This window comes from Myxocyprinus asiaticus, chromosome 21 (assembly GCF_019703515.2).
Source record: "Myxocyprinus asiaticus isolate MX2 ecotype Aquarium Trade chromosome 21, UBuf_Myxa_2, whole genome shotgun sequence".
Taxonomy (NCBI): Eukaryota; Metazoa; Chordata; class Actinopteri; order Cypriniformes; family Catostomidae; genus Myxocyprinus; species Myxocyprinus asiaticus.
In genome coordinates, this window is record NC_059364.1 from 29,477,875 (window position 1) to 29,496,897 (window position 19,023).

Sequence of the window (19,023 nt, forward strand, 5' to 3'; positions counted from 1 at the left end):
CCTTTCCACTGAATCCCCTTAAGGGGATTCAGTGGAAAGGAGGAGGTGAGAACCGGCTTGACAACTTAAATAATTTATTAACCAAAAAAAACACAACCAAAACACACAACTAAAAACACACAGTACAGCTGTCTGCAATTCTCTCTCTCCCGAACTGTCGTCCCCGGCCGCCTTTATCCCTCGCGCGCCCCATCAGGCTGATTGGGGACCGAGTGTGTCTCATTCCAGCCAGGCCCCGCCCTCCTCGGCTCTACAAAAAGGTTAGTAAGCAATTTTATCACACTTAAATCATTTTAACATGCATATTGTTTATGTCTTGTGGCCCCCATTCACTTCCATTGTAAGTGCCTCATTGGAACCCAGATTTTTGCTTTTTTTTTTTTTTTTTATAAACAAAAGGAGGGGCAAATCGAAATTTATTTTTGTGGTAATGCCATTTCAATACAATGATAGTAACAAGGACCCAAACGTCTTATAAAAGTAGTCCATGCAACTCGTGTGTCATATTCTTAGTCTACTAAAGGCATATGTTAGGTTTGGCGAGAACATCATTTTGCAGTGAAAATCTTGACGTCCGTTACGCATTCATGAGCGCTATAAGAGAAGCTCTTTCACAGTGGCTTGCGTGTTCATGTGAGAACTTACATTGTTTTTTAGTGCTTATGCACTATCAATTGCTGTTGTATTAAGAAGGCAGGCCACCCCCCTAAAGCAGCAGATACTCTGGGAGTGGTGATTACTGCTTTTGGAAAAGGTCATGAGGCATCAGTGTATTACTCCCTGCTAATTCAGAGTCTGGGGGACGGAGCTTTAACTTCTGTCAAGAGATAATGGGAGAAAGATTTAAACTTGGTATTGGAGGAGGGAGTGTGGGCTAGGATTCTAAAAAATGTCAAGACTACATCTAGAGATGCAAGGGTGCACCTTATGCACTTTAAGATTTTACATCGATTCTATTGGACCCCCTCTAGATTGTATTGGCTTGGTCTTAAAGACACACCCACCTGCTGGCGATGCCAGTCAGAGGATGGGAACACAACCCATGTTTTTTGGTGGTGGGTTAAGATCCAAGAATTTTGGATGAGGGTTCAGAGTTTCATTTGTGATGTATTTACAGAAACTTGGATGTCTGTGGTGATTCCAGACCCCAACCCGCAGGGTTCTCCGTGCACCATGTGGACAGAGCGAAAGACCTCTCAGGTAAAAGCAGAGGTGGTGGTGTATGTTTTATGATCAACAAATCCTGGTGTGATCAGAGGAACGTACATTCTATCAAGTCTTTCTGCTCTCCTGATCTGGAATTTCTCATGCTTTTGTGTCGACCATTCTGGCTACCGAGGGAATTCACAGCGGTCATTATCACTGCTGTGTACATTCCCGCCACAAGCCGACACAGACCGGGCACTCAAGGAACTGTATGGGATTATAAGTGAGCAGGAAACCACGCACCCTGAGGCCGCGTTCATTGTGACTGGGGACTTTAATAAAGCCAGTTTCAAATCAGTCGCACCAAAATACCACCAGCACATTAGTTTCAACACACGAGGGGACCGGGTTTTGGACCATTGCTACTCTTTCCTTTCCGGGACGGCTACAAATCCCTCCCCCGCCCACCATTTGGCAAATCGGACCACTCTTCCATTCTGCTTCTGCCCGCTTACAGGCAGAAACTGAAACAGGAAGCACCCAACCTCAGAACGATCCAGTGCTGGTCGGACCAATCAGATTCTACGCAGAAGTCTTTTTTGATAATACGGACTGGGAGATGTTCCGGTCCGCCTCTGATGACGACATCGATGTTTATGCTGATAGCGTAATGTGTTTCATCAGAAAGCGCATGGAGGACGTCGTTCCGACCAGAACAACACGGATCTATCCGAACCAGAAGCCATGGATAAATAGCGATGTTCGCGCGGCACTTAATGTGCGGACCTCCGCTTTCAATTCCGGGAAAGCGGAGGAGCATAAACAAGCCAGTCAGAACAGCAAAACACCAGTACAGGAACAAGATTGAAGGACAGTTTAACACCACCAACTCTAGAAGCATGTGGCAGGGAATTAACATCATCACGGACTTTAAAGGGAATAAAAACTCCGCCATGAACACTGCTGCCTCTCTGCCAGATGAGCTAAATACTTTTTATGCTCGTTTTGAGGGAAATAACACCGCCCTCGCGGAGAGAGCTCTCGTGGCCGAAGCTACAGAGGTTAGCTCACTCTCCGTCTCTGTAGCGGATGTAACCCGATCCTTCTGACGGGTGAATATCCGCAAAGCCACGGGCCCAGACGGCATTCCTGGCTGCGTCATCAAAGCGTGCGCGAACCAACTGGCTGGTGTTTTTACAGACATTTTCAACCTTGTCCTCTCTTTGTCTGTAGTCCCCACATGCTTTAAAACGTCCACCATTGTGCCTGTTCCAAAGCAATCAAAAATAACTTGCTTAAATGACTGGCGTCCTGTTGCTCTGACCCCCATCATCAGCAAATGCTTTGAGAGACTAATCAGAGATTACATCTGCTCTGTGCTGCCTCTCTCTCTTGACCCATTGCAGTTTGCTTACCGCAACAACCGCTCCACTGATGATGCCAATGCATCTACAATACACACTGCTCTCCCACCTGGAACAAAAGAACACTTATGTGAGAATGCTGTTTGTAGACTACAGCTCAGCATTCAACACTATAGTGCCCTCCAAGCTTGATGAGAAACTCCGGGCTCTGGGCTTAAACAGCTCGCTGTGCAGCTGGATCCTGGACTTCCTGTCAAGCAGACGCCAGGTGGTTAGAATAGGCAGCAACATCTCCTCATCACTGACCCTCAACACTGGAGCCCCACAGGGCTGTGTTCTCAGCCCACTCCTGTATTCCCTGTACACACATGACTGTGGCAACACATAGCTCCAATGCCATCATTAAGTTTGCTGATGACACGACGGTGGTAGGTCTGATCACTGACAATGATGAAACAGCCTACAGAGAGGAGGTGCACACTCTAACACACTGGTGTCAGGAGCACAACCTCTCCCTCAACGTCAGTAAGACAAAGGAGCTTGTGGTGGACTTCAGAAGAAAAGACAGAGAACACAGTCCCATCACCATCAATGGAGCACCAGTGGAGAAAGTCAGCAGCTTCAAGTTCCTGGGTGTCCACATCACTGAGGAACTCACATGGTCCATCCACACTGAAGTCGTTGTGAAGAAGGCTAATCAGTGCCTCTACTTCCTGAGACGGCTGAGGAAGTTTGGAATGAACCGCCACATCCTCACAGGGCTCTACACCTGCACTGTGGAGAGCATCCTGACTGGCTGCATCTCTGCTTGGTACGGCAATAGCACAGCCCACAACCGCAAAGCACTGCAAAGGGTGGTGCGCACTGTCAGACACATCATCGGAGGTGAGCTTCCCTCCCTCCAGGACATATATACCAGGCGGTGTGTGAAAAAAGCTCAGAGGATCATCAGAGACTCCAGCCACCCAAGCCATGGGCTGTTCTCACTGCTACCATCAGGCAGGCGGTATCGCAGCATCAGGACCCGCACCAGCCGACTCCATGATAGCTTCTTCCCCCAAGCAATCAGACTTTTGAGCTCTTGATCTCCCACGATCAAAATACATCAGCACTGCACTTTATTACTCTTACTCTTATATCTCACACCGGACTGTCATAAATTATATTATTATTATATTATATTCTCTCTTAACAACTGACTATCAACCGACAGCCTGAATGTCAATACAGTACAATACAGCCTATTGTACATTCTATATATACTACTATATATACTTTTTTATTTTTATTGAATAATGTGTATCTATATTGTGTGTATTATATACTGTACAGTGTATGTTATTATTTGTATATTGTTGTGTGTAATTATGTGTATATTAGACTTTAAATTGTGTTGTGTTAATTTGATGTTATTGTAAATTGGTATATGTCTCATCACTGTCACGACTGCTATGTTGATCAGAACTGCACCCAAGAATTTCACACACTATTGCACTTGTGTATATGGCTGTGTGACAATAAATGTGATTTGATTTGATTTGATTTATTGGGCATTCAAATTTCATTTTGCCCCAGACGGGCATATTGGCAGGGTAGCGGCATTTGAAGAAATGTCATATAGAAGTCTAGGCAACCTGGATTTGTTTGGCAAGAAATGGGGCAGCTATTTTGCCTTTTTAGAAGGCTCTCAGGGAGGGGCAGTGGAGAGAGACTTGTAGTTTTAAATGTGTGTATTGCAACCTTATTGTTTTTTGTTTTCGAAGGTATACTTTTTATGTTTCTGAACATTTTCTGCTGATTTATTGTCAATTAACGTTTGACCACTGGGGTGCTTGTTTGTGTCGGGTGGGAGGGGGAATGTTTATAATTTCATATAATTTGATTCCGCATATCCTGTCTATTTAATATGCTGTATGGAATCAATAAAAATGGTTAATAACAAAAAAGAAAAAGGCGGCAGACCGTGATATTCATTAAAACATCTCCTTTTTTGTTCCACATAAGAAAGAATGTCGTTCTGGCTTGGAACGACATGAGGGTGAGTACAATATTACAAAACAACTATTCCTTTACATAACTGTGGAGTTATTTATGAAAAACACTTTTACACTCACAGTCTTCATATGAATGTGTCTGTATGTAGGAAAAGGTCATAGAGTTGATAAGTACCTGGCAATCTCTTCGCTGTGGGCTGTCCAGTCTCGTATGTACTCCTCCTGTTCTCTCATCCTGTTCTTGAGGAGGAGGCCTCCGGGGCTGGCCGTGACAGGAGCGGGTACACCCAGCTTGCTGGTGCGAAGGGTGGTGCCAGGCCGCAGCCGAACGTGTTTGGGAGAGTTACGGTTGGAGCCAAACTCATCTTCAGATGTAGAGGCATATTCAGGAGGCAGCCGTCTCCACCTGTTATTGACTTAAAGTAGAGAGGAGCATGATGTATCAAGTATCTTTACACAAATAAAATTAATAATGAACAAAGTTTTATGCTTCATGTGAATTGGTTAGATGTGTTTACATTTCATCTCCAAAAGGAGTCACCTTTGGGAGCGTTTATGAGTATTTTATGGCAAATCCATTGTCAATATTAGAAAAAAAAAAAACAAAACAAAACAGAGAAGTCTTTATTAAATGATCACCAAACTCCTTGCATCTGTATTACATGATGCAACAAACACACTGTCTTCTTCCCCATTAGCTCAAGGTTTATGAACATAACTTCTAAATCAAATAATATCTTAACCATATTTAGAATTATTGCATAAGTAAACAGTTTCCTTGTCAGAGTTTCTATTTAAAACAAATATTCGTATTATCCACTACAATGATAAAACAGTTCCCATCACAACCTTGTTTCAAATGGGGATGGAGCAAAAATCGGTGTAATTATCATTATGTAATCCTACAAGTGTTTTTAGGATAAAAAAAAACAACAACAAAAAAAAAACACTCAGCAAATGAAAAGTTATAGCCTACATTGCAGTTTCCCCAGCAAAACTCAAACTTGCTCAAAGCAAACGGTTACATCTAAGATAAATTGCACTAGCCAAGTGATGAAAAGGCTTTATTTGGGAGGTAGCTCACAGGAGGATCAATTCTAGGTAAGGTTTACCTCCGAACTACAAAACTGGTATACTTAGCACCTACAGTAATCCCAGGTTGCTCAAGGAAGAGTGTGCCTAAAATTACACTGCTTTTTCAGAACCTCTTAACTTATTTCAATAAGCAATTGTGGTGTTGTTCTAATCTTTTGCCACCAGGGGGCATCTGTTCAAAAATCACTAACCCTCAATTCTTATTGCTCAGTGCTTGCATCAGCATATGAGAAAGCCACCTTTCCCCTGATTTTTGGCATTAATTGACAAATTGCTGAGAAATCCCATTTACATTCATTATTACTATTAAAGTTCACTCAAAGCACTGATTCTAAAATCATGTCTACTCTAAAGCACTTAGATCTCTGAAAAAATAATGCTATCTGTTTAAAGATTTGACATCTCGCTCCTTAAATGTTTAGTTAATGGGATAGTGAATGAGCTGAGTGCCTTGTCATCACTGCTGTGGCTGATAAAAGGAAATGAGAGTAAAATTATTAAATGAGTTCATGTATGCAGTGGAATGACATTTAAAAACATGCAAGAAGCTGTTCTTTCTGAGTTTGAGGTTATACTGTTTAAAACGTATTATATGTTCTGTATTCAGCAGTATTTAAATGAATATTTTTGAGCCTGACAAACATGCGCACACACACACACACACACACACAGCCCAGAGATGGTACAGTACCCATGGGCTCCTCCTCTGCGAGAATACTTTCAGGGAGAAGTTGTGGGGTTTCTGTGTAAAATGAAATCTTTTTAAATATCACAAGCATGCAGAGGCAGACATTTACAGTCAACATGACAAATGACACCACTTTAGTATATACGAAACATCTAAAAAATGCATTGCAAAATTTTGCTGAAAAGAGTATACCGCTAAACATCTAATTTTAAGCTAAGATCCATCCTCTTTTTATAGCTCTGAGAGTTTCATCATACAACCACAAGACTTTGGTGATGTGTGTTATTTTATTTTTTTAAAGTTAAAGGTGCTGTAAATGATTTTAGCCGTTCTGGAACTTCCCCCAGACTTAGCCGTTGATTAGCCACACCCCCTCTTTCCGAAACCCCACACCAAAGTCTTTTTAGCAAGTCCACCCACGTGGCGCCATCTTTGGAGCGCTTCCAGGCATCTATTTTTATAAACAAGTGCCATACAAGTGCAGCTCCTATCTACTTGAATGAGGAAAGACCGAAATCTCCAAAACGGTTGGTCAAGATTACGATCATAGAACATATTTCAAATCAGCAGTAAAATCTGACAACACTAGAATCGTAAATTGTGCTTTTTTACCTCAGATTATGCAACAAAAAAAATATATATATATATATTCTGGGACATCTTTTTCGCCGCTGTTTACCCAGTCTAGTGCTGTTACAGAGACAGGTGTGATATTTCATGGCATCTATTTAAATGATATCTGACAGATAATAAGGAGGTTTTCTGCATGTCTATTAATAAACAAAATCACTTACATCACCTTTAAAATACTTTCTAGCCCAGCTTAGTAGGAAGAGACAACCATAAATAAGCTCTCCGTTGATTTCCATGAAAAGTGTAAACACTGTGGCTCTGGGCCACAATCAGAATATCGCTCTGTTTGTTTGAGCATCCCAATACAGCAACATCGGTTCAACCAATGGTGTGAGTTTGGGGTGGAACTATCTGTTTGGCCGACCAATAGGAGATCAGAAAATAGCTTAAGAAACCTGTCTGAAAATGCTGAGTATGTTTACATGACCAGTAATAATTGAGCTATGGCTGGTTTATGCTTAGTTTTCATCTGTCTCTTTATGTACACAAGAAACAATGCGTAATCGAATATTTGAAGGAAAGACGTCAGCTGAGGAAGTGTTAAATACTGAACATGTCACACATCACTTGTCTTTTGGAGCAAGCGCACAATGCCGAATAATGTGAGCATGCTGGATGATGCAGAGCAAAAAACACATTATCTAGGTCTGTTTATCCGACTTTGCAAAAATCTGACTGTTTACATGACATTATTGTTTTAGTCTGACTGAAATCAAACTTTCAAATACACACTTACAATGCTTTGATCTATCTGGTTCAACTAGGTTAGCAGGATATAAAAAATTTGCCAAGGTTTTCTTGACATTTTCTACCTTTCGTCATCTACATAAGAATGTTAATTTTATTATAGTTTTTCCCCTTACCTGATGGGATGCTGCTGACAGGTGCTGTCTTCGGCTTGGGGTCCGTTAGCTTGGAGACACTATTGGCCCGCATGCGTGCAGTGAGTTTGCTATCCGTTGCTTGCTGATTTGTGCTCCGCAGTCCCAGGCGAAGGGCTGTCTCCGATGACACACGGGCTGCTGTGGTCCGACTGATCGTCGCCTCTGAATCACTCCGTGCTGAAAATGAACCGAGTCTGGTTCGCCGAGGTTGCGCAAGCATGTCAATGCGCGACTGTGCCTTCCTTCCCGATGGCGGTTTAGAAGTGGAACTGGTGGTGGACACCTCAGATGCCACCGAAACCCTGTCTGCATCCGCCAAGTCCGTGTCCGACGTGTCCCCGAGTCGAGCCCTGCGCAACAAGGACGCCCTTGTAGGACGGGGTTGGGGCAAACTCACACCGGTCTGTTTCGTGAGGGATGTGGTGCTACTGTGCAGTGTCTTGCTGGGCTTTATGGACTTGGCAGTTTTGTTAGTATCAAGCTTGGACTGCAAGAGATCATCGGTGGAGGTGAAGTAACCTTTGGTGTGTGATCGACTAGAATACATCTCCTGGTCAGAGGACAGGATGTCGGAGATGGCTAACGAGGATGTCTGGTCATCATCAGTGAGATCCTGGGATGGTTGGCGGCCACGCGAAGCTGTTTGCGCTGACCGGCGAGCATCTGAACGGCTTTCTGTAGTCTTGGTCTTGGTCTTCTTCTCCAGACGTTCTCTCGCACTGGTAGTGGTTTTTGCGGTAGTGCTCGCATTGCTTTTCTCTCTATAAAGGCTGCTAAGAGAGCGACGCTTCTGCACAGCTTTACGATCACCATCAGTTGCCTGGCTGACTGTGCTTGTCGTGTCAATATCTGATTCCGGGGACAATGGGCATATGGGGGGACAGCTAGGTGCCGCTGTTGAGTCCAACTTTTTCTCATCACGGAGCTTGGCTTCCAGGAATGCCATGACAGCTTCAGTGTCTTTGAGAAGAGTCGCTGTGTCCATGCTGCCCACTGAGTCACTACGCTCCCTCCCGCTGTTCTGTCGATTGATGCGAGGAATCAGTTCTATGGGTATGTTACCACTGGGCTTATCAATGGTAAAGCTGCCCTGCCTCACCAGTGGCTTCCCAGATCTCTCCCCATCACTTACTTTACTCTTGTCCTCGGAACGCCTCCTGCGACCCTCCTCAGTTCTTCTCTCTCCATTTCCCAGGGAGCGTAGAGATGACTTGGAGGATGACTGTTGTCTTGCCTTCCCATCCTGCTGGAAGGACTTGGCTTGACTAGACTTGCCAGACTCATTGTTCTTGTTATCCAGAGTGCCAAGGCACTTGCAGTCACCTTTATGGTCCTTCACATAGCCGCTTTCACTGTGGCTTTCTTTTTCCTGGGGTTCTGTGTCTTGCTTCTCACCGATCTCAGAACGCTTGGTCTTCTCCTCTGTGGGAAGCTGGGGAAGAGTTCTTCTCTTACGCTCAGTTTGGCTGGAAGTGGTGGAGCCAGTGCTCTTGATAGAGGCATCAGCATCTGAATTGGAAGACAGTATAAATATATATATATATATATATTATACTGTATAGTAGGATTGAGAATTTGGTGTTCACTTTGGTGTTCACTGAAATATTATTCTATTTTGCATTTTTGTAATGTAATGCTTTTTTCAATTACAAACTGTGTTTAAGTATAACAATTTGAGTGAAAAGTTTAATCAAAACATTAACTTCTTAGCATCTGGTATGTCCCCCTTTTGCTTTAATGACAGCAGACACTTGGCATGCACTCCACAAGTTTATGCAAAACCTGATGATCTATGTTAGCCCAGCATGATGTGGGAATGTTCCAAAGAACATCTTGTATGTTTCAATGGAAGCTTGGAAGTTAACATGGTCAATGCAACACATTTGCTTATTGGATTAGTAACCAAGAATTAGTGCAGAAAGATGTCTTTTATTTTTATTTTTTATTTTTTTTATTTTTTTGTGGACCCACTGAACAATGTGATATGTATATAATAATGTTCAAAGAACAACAGGTGACTACAGCTGTATTTAAGAGAAATTAAGCAAGTTACCTCGCTCTTGATGGATAAAAGCTTGCGGTTCTGCTCCAGAACCCTCTGGGTCTGTTCTTGTTTGATTAGCAGCTAAACTGGCCCACTGTGAAACCCAGCGAGGGCTGCCGACTGCGATAGAATCCTCCACAAGTTTCTACAATTAGACAGAAGTAAAAATTGAACTATTCAGTACTACTTGATATTCTGTGTTCCAGTATTGAACTAGAGCTGATGGCATGAGGTGTAATAATTATCCTACTACAACTCACAGACATTCAAAGAAGTCTCACCAGATCATCAGTCATTTAAACAGGGTTGTGATACATGGGCTGCTACATGAGATGGACTCTGTATTATACGTATGTTTAACTAATCAAAATGTATGTCATTTGCAAACCAATTGTGTATGTGCCCAATACACTGAAACTTTCTTCTCATGATGTTTGCATTTGTGCATTTAGTGCATTAGTACACCACCAGTAAAAATATAATTTGGTCACCAATGCTAATAAACAGAAATAATTATTAAAATAAGGCAATTAGTAACTGCTGCATTTGACTGTAAAATAGAACAATAGAAATCTGCATCAATAATAACTGTCCTCATATTTCAGTCATCTCCTCTATGTTTAAAAACACAAATCTAGACCTACTTCTTAGGGGTTCAAATGCTTTAAAGCTGTCTTAAAATTGATGAGTCAAGTATCTTAAAACTAGATTTGTACATTTTCAGAAGAAAATGTAAATGGTGCTTGCCCATGCAAAACTCTCTGCCATGATACTACGGTGTTGCTATGTGGTTGTTCCTTGGTGCTTGTTTAATAGTCCCAAGTCAAAGAGCCCAACATCAACTCTATCATATTCTAGTCCCTAGACATGGCTTGAGTCTCTCCTTTAAAGGGGACCTATTATGCAAAATTGTTTGAACATAAATGTGAGTCGGCAGTGTGTGTACACAACCACCCTACAATGTTAAAAGTCCACCCACTCCTCTTTCTTATATTTCTATTAATCAAAATCAGTGTCTCAAAATGACTGGTTTTCGTATCCGCTCTGAAGTGACGTCACTTTAGAGCAGGCCATGCCCACGACTGGTGACGGACTCCACCCTATTATCATAGATCCTCCCGTGAGTGAATGACACACAGTCTGCCATTTTTTTCCACGATGGAGCAGCTAAAGTGAGAAGAATAATGTCTCAGCTTCATAAGCGTCATAAGTGTTCTGTTGTTGGCTGTAAAAGTGAACATAAGAGTCTTCATGTACTCCCGGCATCAGAGCCAATGAAGACGCAGTGGACAAGTTTTGTTTTTGAAGAAAATGTGCCCCAAAACATACCAAAATTCGTGTATGTTTGTGCAAATCATTTTACATCTGCTTTGTGAATGAGGGTCAATATAAAGCAGGATTTTCAAAAAATTTGACTCTCAAGCATGGATCAGTACCAACTGTTCGTGTTCCAGCTTTATATCCTGAAGATGTAAGTATCGCACTTTATATTTTGTGAATGTTTGCAAATCGCCTTTCCAAATGTGTTTGTTAGCTGATTCCATGGCTAATGCAGCTAAAGTTACCATTGTCTCTGATTGTATTCACGGAGACCAGAGCTTTGTTGTTATAGCTTGTTTGCACATGACGTCACGTCACTGCGTTGCTGTGGCGAGAAATGCAGATGGAGGGCAGAAAGTGATTTTCTACATAAGAAGCACTATCACAAACTCAAAATGCCTATGTTTTGCATCATTTACGGTTGCTCATACATATATGGCTGAACTCCGGTATTTACGGTGTCAGTCAGATTGGTTCTGATTTGTTGCTGCTATAGTATCTGAAGCTGTAAAGGCACAGCCCTCTTCCGGAAAGGGGGCGGGGAGCAGCAGCTCATTTGCATTTAAAGAGACACACACGAAAACAGCGTGTTTTTAATTCCACCCAAAAAGAGGCATTTACAACATGGTATAATAAATGATCCATGGGGTATTTTGAGCTGAAACTTCACAGACACATTCTGGGGACACCTGAGACTTATATTACGTCTTGTAAAAAGGGGCATAATAGGTCTCCTTTAATGTAAGTCTATGGGATTTTTTTCACCAATGTTAGAGTGATGACTGGGTGTAAACATGGTCCCACTGCAAGGATCCAAAACAAGGACTCTATTGTATCCTTATTCTTGTTTGTTTGTGTGTGTGTGTGTGTGTGTGTGTGTGTGTGGAGACTGCCTTAAGGCAGGAAGACCACTACTACTATTTTCCCTAACTGCGTCTGTCAGTAAACGGTCAGCGAACGGAGTGACTGACAAAGATTAAGCACAGTGTCAGTATTTCTGTATCACTTCCATGCAACATAAAACTAAATCATTCAAACTAGAATGTGAAATATATATAAATATATAAATCGGAAACAACTACTGTAGGTTTTGTTCAAGTTCAATGTGCAGTTTAATGTCAACAGCATTATGTCACCAAAAATAAAAACACTTGATTATGAAAACCTATCATTGTTGCTTTGACAAAAAAACAAAAAGAAAAAGCAATGACTAGGTAAATTACATATAACCAACCATACAACTGGTGACAAGCATTCTGAAGAATTTAGCTTGCAAAATTTTTATTCAAAAACATTCATTTGCAAGATACTGAAAATGAAAACATCAGGCTTTGTAGCACCAATACACTAGAAAAAGCTCTGATTGAGTGTTTGATGGATAAGAACATTTCATTTTGAGAGTGTGGAAAGAGAGTTTGAAATCAAGCCCAAAAGGGAATTTCCAAAAGCGCAGCTGGACCAGCCTCTATAAAATTCTCATTGACCTTGTTTACATGGACACCAGAAAGTGGCTTATTGCAAGAAAGCGAGTTATTGTAAGAAAGCAGCATTTCAGGTTGCATGCACTGTATAAGCAGCGTACTCTTTAATCCGGTATCCATGTGGATTAATGTAATTTCCACGTGACGCTTGTGTAAATAACACACATGGTATTCGAGGAGTTGTTGCTGTGTTTGTAACCTTATCTTTCTATTGCGACCTGCAGCGGAATTGCACTGAAATAGTGGGGTTTCTCCTCTTATGTAAAACTCCAGGATTCCCCCAACGTATGAGCGCATATGTAACGGTAGACAGCTGGTATGTGATAGCTGTGCATTGTGTAAACCTCACTCTTCTGGCCTTAAGAGATGCACTAACGACCGAAGCACGTCCATCTCCCATGCTGGGGATCACCTGTTTGAGTCCCGCTCGGGGCGGATCGAGTAGGACCAGTGACACTGGTGCCGTGACCCGGATGGGAGTGAGGTTTTGGGGGGTGAGTGTAATGGTAGCCAGCTAGTACGTGATAGCTGTGCAGTGTGTAAACCTCACTCTTCTGGCATTAAGATATGCACTAGCGAACGAGGATATGGCTTTTATAGCCTCCTTGCTAGCACGCCAGACTTTTCTGATGCAGCACAAATTCTAATCCGTAGATGCCCTTATTCTATACTTGTGACTGACTTTACCTCAGACACTGTGGAGCTGAGCTTCTTGTGGTCCTTCACTTTCCCACTGGCTTCCTGCTGCTCAGGGCAACCAGAATCCTGAGAGTTCTCCACCCCAAACACCTACACATCACAAAACACAAAAACACATGTAGTAGATTCAAGAGCTGCTTCACTTGTCTGCAAGCTGTGAGACAATGGCAGCACCTAAGTGGCAGAAAGGGTTCAAATAAACGCAGTTACATAGATTCCAGGGCAACAGTGCCATGAAAGAGTATTAAATGTTGTCAGCTCAAATGAAACACCTCTAAAACACAGGATCATTTTTGTCCATCCCATTGATCATTAAGCTATCTATCCATCTATTCCTCCTGAATAGATGCTGAAAATGACAAAAAGCATGGCATTCTGATGCTGTTTGTGGTATTTTGTATTTAAATGATTAAACAGTCATAAACACTCTGTAAGTAATAGCACACAGACATGGTATTAAAAGGCGAAGCTTTAAAACTCCCTAAAGGTGAAGTGAATAATGGAAGAGTTGATTGGTTTCCCACATGAGGGCTATTATAAAGCCATTAGATAGAGCTTCACAGCAAGAAGCACTCAAACTGCTTGATATTCAGAGTGGGATTTCCACTAAAATAAATGCAACATTCACAATGCACTCAAGAGAGCATGTTGAGAATCATTACAGAGCTGGCAAGGCGGCTCTGATGCAGCATTTACTTTTAACAGAACTAAGCCCTAAAAACTCAGCAAGCTCTAGTATTTCATTTAGGACATACAAATCTACTCTGATAAATATAAAGATTTTTTTTAATTTTTTATCTCTGCTATAACTTAACTTGTAACTCTAAAGGTTTAAAGGTGATGATTTATTCAATGTATATCTATCCCAGCTTACTATGCAGAGACAACTGTAAGAAAACCATATGTGGATTGATTACAACCAAAAATGTTACACACGCTATCAAAACATTCCTCTATTTGTTTGAGAGGCCAGTGCAGCCCGACACAGCAACATTCACTCAACCAATGGTGCGAGTTTGGGATGGGGCTAGCTGTAAACATTTTACATTCAGCATCATGAAACAAATCTTTCAATTAAGTTTTTGTTTCATACCTTATCGATCATTCGCCGTGCCTCCTCTTCCTCTGGGTTGTGGTTATCCAGTTCAATGGTGTATGTGCCTTTGTCACTCTGATCATCATCTTGTTTCTGGGCCTCATCAGTAGGACTGGGCTGACCAGAACCGGCAAGGCTCTGCACCACATTTTTCTCCTCCGACCTTTGCTTGAGCAGAAGTCGAGCAGCAGTGGGGGCGACTGCTGCCAGTGACGACGACATGCCCTTGCTGCCATCCACTGCCGTGGCGATGACCTTAGGGTGTGAGGGCGGTGTCGGACAAAGTCCCTCCCCTGCTACTCCTCCAAGGAGCGGTGTGGTTTGTGAGAATGAGTAGGAGCGCCTTTTGCGAGGGTTATCCTCATCATAGAACTCAATCATAAAGGCGGTACGGCTCAAAGTGCCCGAACCCTCTGTTTTGACGCGCCCCACTCCTGCGGCTCTCAGACGCTCCTCCAATGCAGCATGCCGCTTGCTGCCAAAGCGCAGTCCCAGGCCGTTCTCAGAATCGCTCTGTGTGCCATCCTCATGCTTGCTGCCTGTATGCGAAGACGATTGTCTTATTGGGCAAATCCAACAACAAAACAGAGTAGTACTTTCAACTTAACGTGCAACTTCAGAGGTAAATCTAACCACAGCTAAAACAAAATCCCCCATACGATTTGCCCAATGTTGAAAGCGAGAGGCTGTGTTGGAAGTTACAGCTGGACTGCAAACCTGGCTTAGTAGCAGGGCACTAATTAAGCCTCAGTTTGAGGAGATGGAAGAAAGGCGAGAAAATAAAAAGTGGAGGAGGGGGTCGTCTATTTGTCAGCTTAGTCGGCTGAGGAAACAGCATGCAGTCAGAACTGACAGCCTCTGTTCGGGGAGGCTGGGAGAAAGTATCACACTACTCCGACAACGACCTTTCATGCACTAGCCGTGAAACAAAGCAGCTCTTCTGTATCACACAGCATGTTCTTTGAATGAGGAGAGCTGGCCCCACCGGCCCTCTATGAGTCAGACTGCATTTACTGCATTACTATCTAGTCTGATAACACACAAGTAAACACATATTCACTAACACAAGAGCAGCAATCAACTTTCATTATTGTTTCACTGTCTGTAGTTAAAGGAATAGTTCACCCATCCTCATATTGTTCCACACCCGTATCACTAACTTTCTTCCGTGGAACACAAAAGGATAGGGTTGGTATTTTTCAAATAGAGTACTAAAATAATGTTTATAGTGTTTTCTTGCATTGTAGGAAATTGTACTTTACTGACCAAGGCTGTCAATCCCTAGACAGTCGGCCTAACATCTCCTTTAGTGTTCCACAGAAGAAAGAACGATTTGGAACAACATGAGGGGGAGTAAATGAGCATAGAATTTTCATTTTTGCATGAACTATCCCTTCAAAGTGCTTTCCAATCCAATGTATCTCAATCTCCTTCTCCAGGTCTCCAAATTCTTTATATTCCCATCTATTTTGTTTTGTATAGTGCTTTTCACAATACATATAATTTCCAAGCAGCTTTACAGATAATAGAGTCTTTAATGCAAGCCAAAGGCAACTGTCAAGTAAAAGAACTTCATATGATAATGACATAATGTTTACATATGTCCTAATGATTATATAATGACAATAAATGTACATTTGTCAAATACTGTCTAGCCACATATGTGCAATGCTGCTCATGTGTTTACTGAGTAAGTTATTAAATAATTTAAAATTTTAGTGAGACAGTGATTAAATCGTAAAACAATGATTAATCTGCAATCGTCCAATCTAAAAAATTCCAAACAAGACACTTCTTTTACCACCTCACACACGAAACAAGCCCTTGAACGATAGAACAAATAACTACCTCACCAGTGGACAATTAAACCAATGATCAACTCACCAGGTGACTCTGATCTTGCCCCACAAAACAAATAGCAGCATTACAGTTTGCAAAAGGCAACCACGCTAACAAACACAAGCTCAGAAGCACAAAATGAACCACGCCTGGGACTGGATAAACCACATAGTCCAACAGCCTTCATCAATTATCAGCCCTGAACATGTACAGCTCACACATGTGGACTCTTACCAGTCCTGTCAGCATTCCACTGATTGCAAAGCACATGCTCTTCATAAATTAGCAAGCTAGGCTGAGGTCAGTGGGCTTTCTTATCCCCAAAGCAGCATGCAGAAGTGTTTACAATAAAAGAAAAGTCATACCGGAAGGACGCATCCCATGCAGTCCATAGAAGGAGATGATGTTTTTGATTTTGCTAACTAAACTGCTGCTTAGATTAATCGATAGAATGGAAATCAATGCGGTTCTGCCACTGTGTAAAATGACTTCCTTAGGAGAATTTAAGGAGAGAGTGGAGCGTTAACCACAAACTGTATGCTAAGCTCTGACAGTGGATATAAGGAAAAAAGGATTTTAAAAGTGCTATGTGGCAGCTAATCCTCTGGAATGGGAAATGCAGCTGACACTACAGAACTCATGTAACGGCTGGTAGAAGAGTTCAGTACAGTCTGCTCATGTCATGATTACTGAATGCTTTTAACAGCAATGACAAATTCTGAAAAATCTTAAAGACCCCATGAAATCATTTGACAAGAAAAGTTTTAATGTCCCTGTTGAGACATTTCCTACTGAAAGAGAAAGTCTGGGGCTGGACTTATCGAAGGGCTCATCTCTTTATTTTAAAAGTACCAATAAGGTTGAGTTTAAGTCACAGCCATTAACCGTGATTTGGTTGCAGGAGGTATTAGGGGAAAGGACATTCTCATTCTAGAGATTGGACAAAAAAATCTGTGTAGTGCATAATAGGTTAATTTTTGTGATCCATTTTCTAGGAAAAGACTGTACATTTTAAATGCAAATATCTGTCGAGACTAATGATGTGCGGAACGACTAATTTCACTTGACGTTTAAACTAAAATTTTGAAGTCGACTAGTCTAAAAAGAAACCAACCTTCAGAAAATGTAAAAAAAAATAAAAAATAAAATAAAAAATGTGTTTATGCAACTCATTTAAAATACTTAATCTATTCAAAATCTGATGCTAAATTTCACTGAAAAGGGGCATTTATCTACGACGTGCTCACCTTGCATTATGATCATTGTACATTAAATATAGAACATGACACGCATTCATTTAATCAACGTTAGCGAATATTTAACAGGCATATTAATTGAAAACAATTGAATGAATAGTACAGGATCAGTGGAGCAACCATTAAAAGCCTGTTCTAAACGGAATTCACCACGTAAAAGTTACTTAACATATTAAAACAGTCAGGACATTGTTGAAAATAATTAACAGGTAACTAAGCCAAATCTATGAGAGAGAAAAAAATGCGCTGAAAAGTTGCGCGTATTTCACGACGTGCAGTCGTGTATTAGCCATTGATCTAATATGACAGCTGTTCGGTAAAGAACATAAACCAATAACAGTTGAGATGTAATAAAAAAAAAAAAAAAGTAGCTATAGGATAAAAAAAAATAGCCTAATGTAGCCTAAAATAAATCTAATGTATTATAAACATGACGTGCACACAGAATAAAAGATAGTTTAACCCGCTAAGCAGTCGGCACCTCATTGAAAAGTCATTTTCTAGGCTACTTACTCTAAAGCTTAAATTTTTTGATGAGCAAAATTAACACATCGACATGGTCTGGTGAAAGACGGGACTTGACTCACCTGAGGCGGCTGCTCCAGAAATCCTCTTTTTTTTTTAATAATATTTGTATTATTATTTCTATTTAAAACGTAACATTAATATGACAGTAATTTAAGTGCAGCCTCTGTAAAAATATAAAGCCAAACGTAAATGTGTAAAACTGTTGAACAGTTTAATGGGGGGAAATATTAACCGACTAGTAATTCCAGTGTCAACTAACAGCATCAGAACCGTTTAGTCGACTAGTCTTGCACATCTCTAGTCGACACTAAAATAAAGACTTAATGATACCAGTTTTTCTGCAATACCAGTACGGTGACTCAATTCGTTACCAGTGCATTGTTCATTTAACCGTGTGCTCCGTTACTCCTTTTACACCGAAATACTGCTGATTGTCAGAGCCACTGCACAACGGGTGGAACTGAGAAGCGATCAGAAGAAGAGCACTCGCAACTCACGGTAAATGCGGTCATGGTCAAAATGCCCATCAGATGCGGTATTAATGCAAACACAGGCAAGTGACGGCAAACAGGTGGAACAAAAACAATCAGGTATGTGTCAAAATGTCAGATCTGAGCATTGGACCTTACATTGGCTGTCAAATCAAACAGCAATGTTGGAAAATAATAAACATTCACTGACAGGATTGGGTAAAAATATAGATTTTCCGATGCATTGCCATCTTCATTTGAACGATCTCAATATCGATTCTTAAATCCCAAGATCTATATTTTACTATATGCACAACTCTCTACAATGCGCTCGCATATGAAACAAAATTTCGTGCTATGCAACAAAAATTGGCTGTGATTACGCACTGGCTGGTAAATGTTCAGATTTCACTCACTAGTAATTGAGTAGTAAATTTGAGCATCCTTTCATTGCATATGGAGTGTTAAAGTTTGATTTGACTTGTT

General features: G+C 41.4%; 2 protein-coding genes across 11 annotated transcripts in view; one reads left to right on the forward strand and one right to left on the reverse strand.

The window, feature by feature from the left end:
• LOC127411768 (centrosomal protein of 170 kDa-like) overlaps positions 1-19,023 on the reverse strand; it is a 57,281-nt gene that overhangs the window by 6,717 nt on the left and 31,541 nt on the right. For 6 of the 10 annotated variants that reach the window (XM_051647499.1, XM_051647498.1, XM_051647500.1 and 3 more), the window contains 6 exons: positions 14,442-14,983; positions 13,337-13,438; positions 9,858-9,993; positions 7,784-9,313; positions 6,291-6,341; positions 4,680-4,920 (listed from right to left, as the gene is read on the reverse strand). In XM_051647499.1, coding sequence (XP_051503459.1) covers positions 4,680-4,920; positions 6,291-6,341; positions 7,784-9,313; positions 9,858-9,993; positions 13,337-13,438; positions 14,442-14,983 — 2,602 coding nt within the window. The remainder of the gene's footprint in view (positions 1-4,679; positions 4,921-6,290; positions 6,342-7,783; positions 9,314-9,857; positions 9,994-13,336; positions 13,439-14,441; positions 14,984-19,023) is intronic. The other 4 variants (XM_051647503.1, XM_051647502.1, XM_051647507.1 and 1 more) reach the window with 1 other exon arrangement.
• Positions 379-4,768, forward strand: LOC127411773 (uncharacterized). The gene is made up of 2 exons (XM_051647518.1): positions 379-4,548; positions 4,654-4,768. The coding sequence occupies exon 1, from the start codon at positions 2,879-2,881 to the stop codon at positions 3,593-3,595; it is 717 nt and encodes a 238-aa protein (XP_051503478.1). The 5' UTR covers positions 379-2,878; the 3' UTR covers positions 3,596-4,548; positions 4,654-4,768.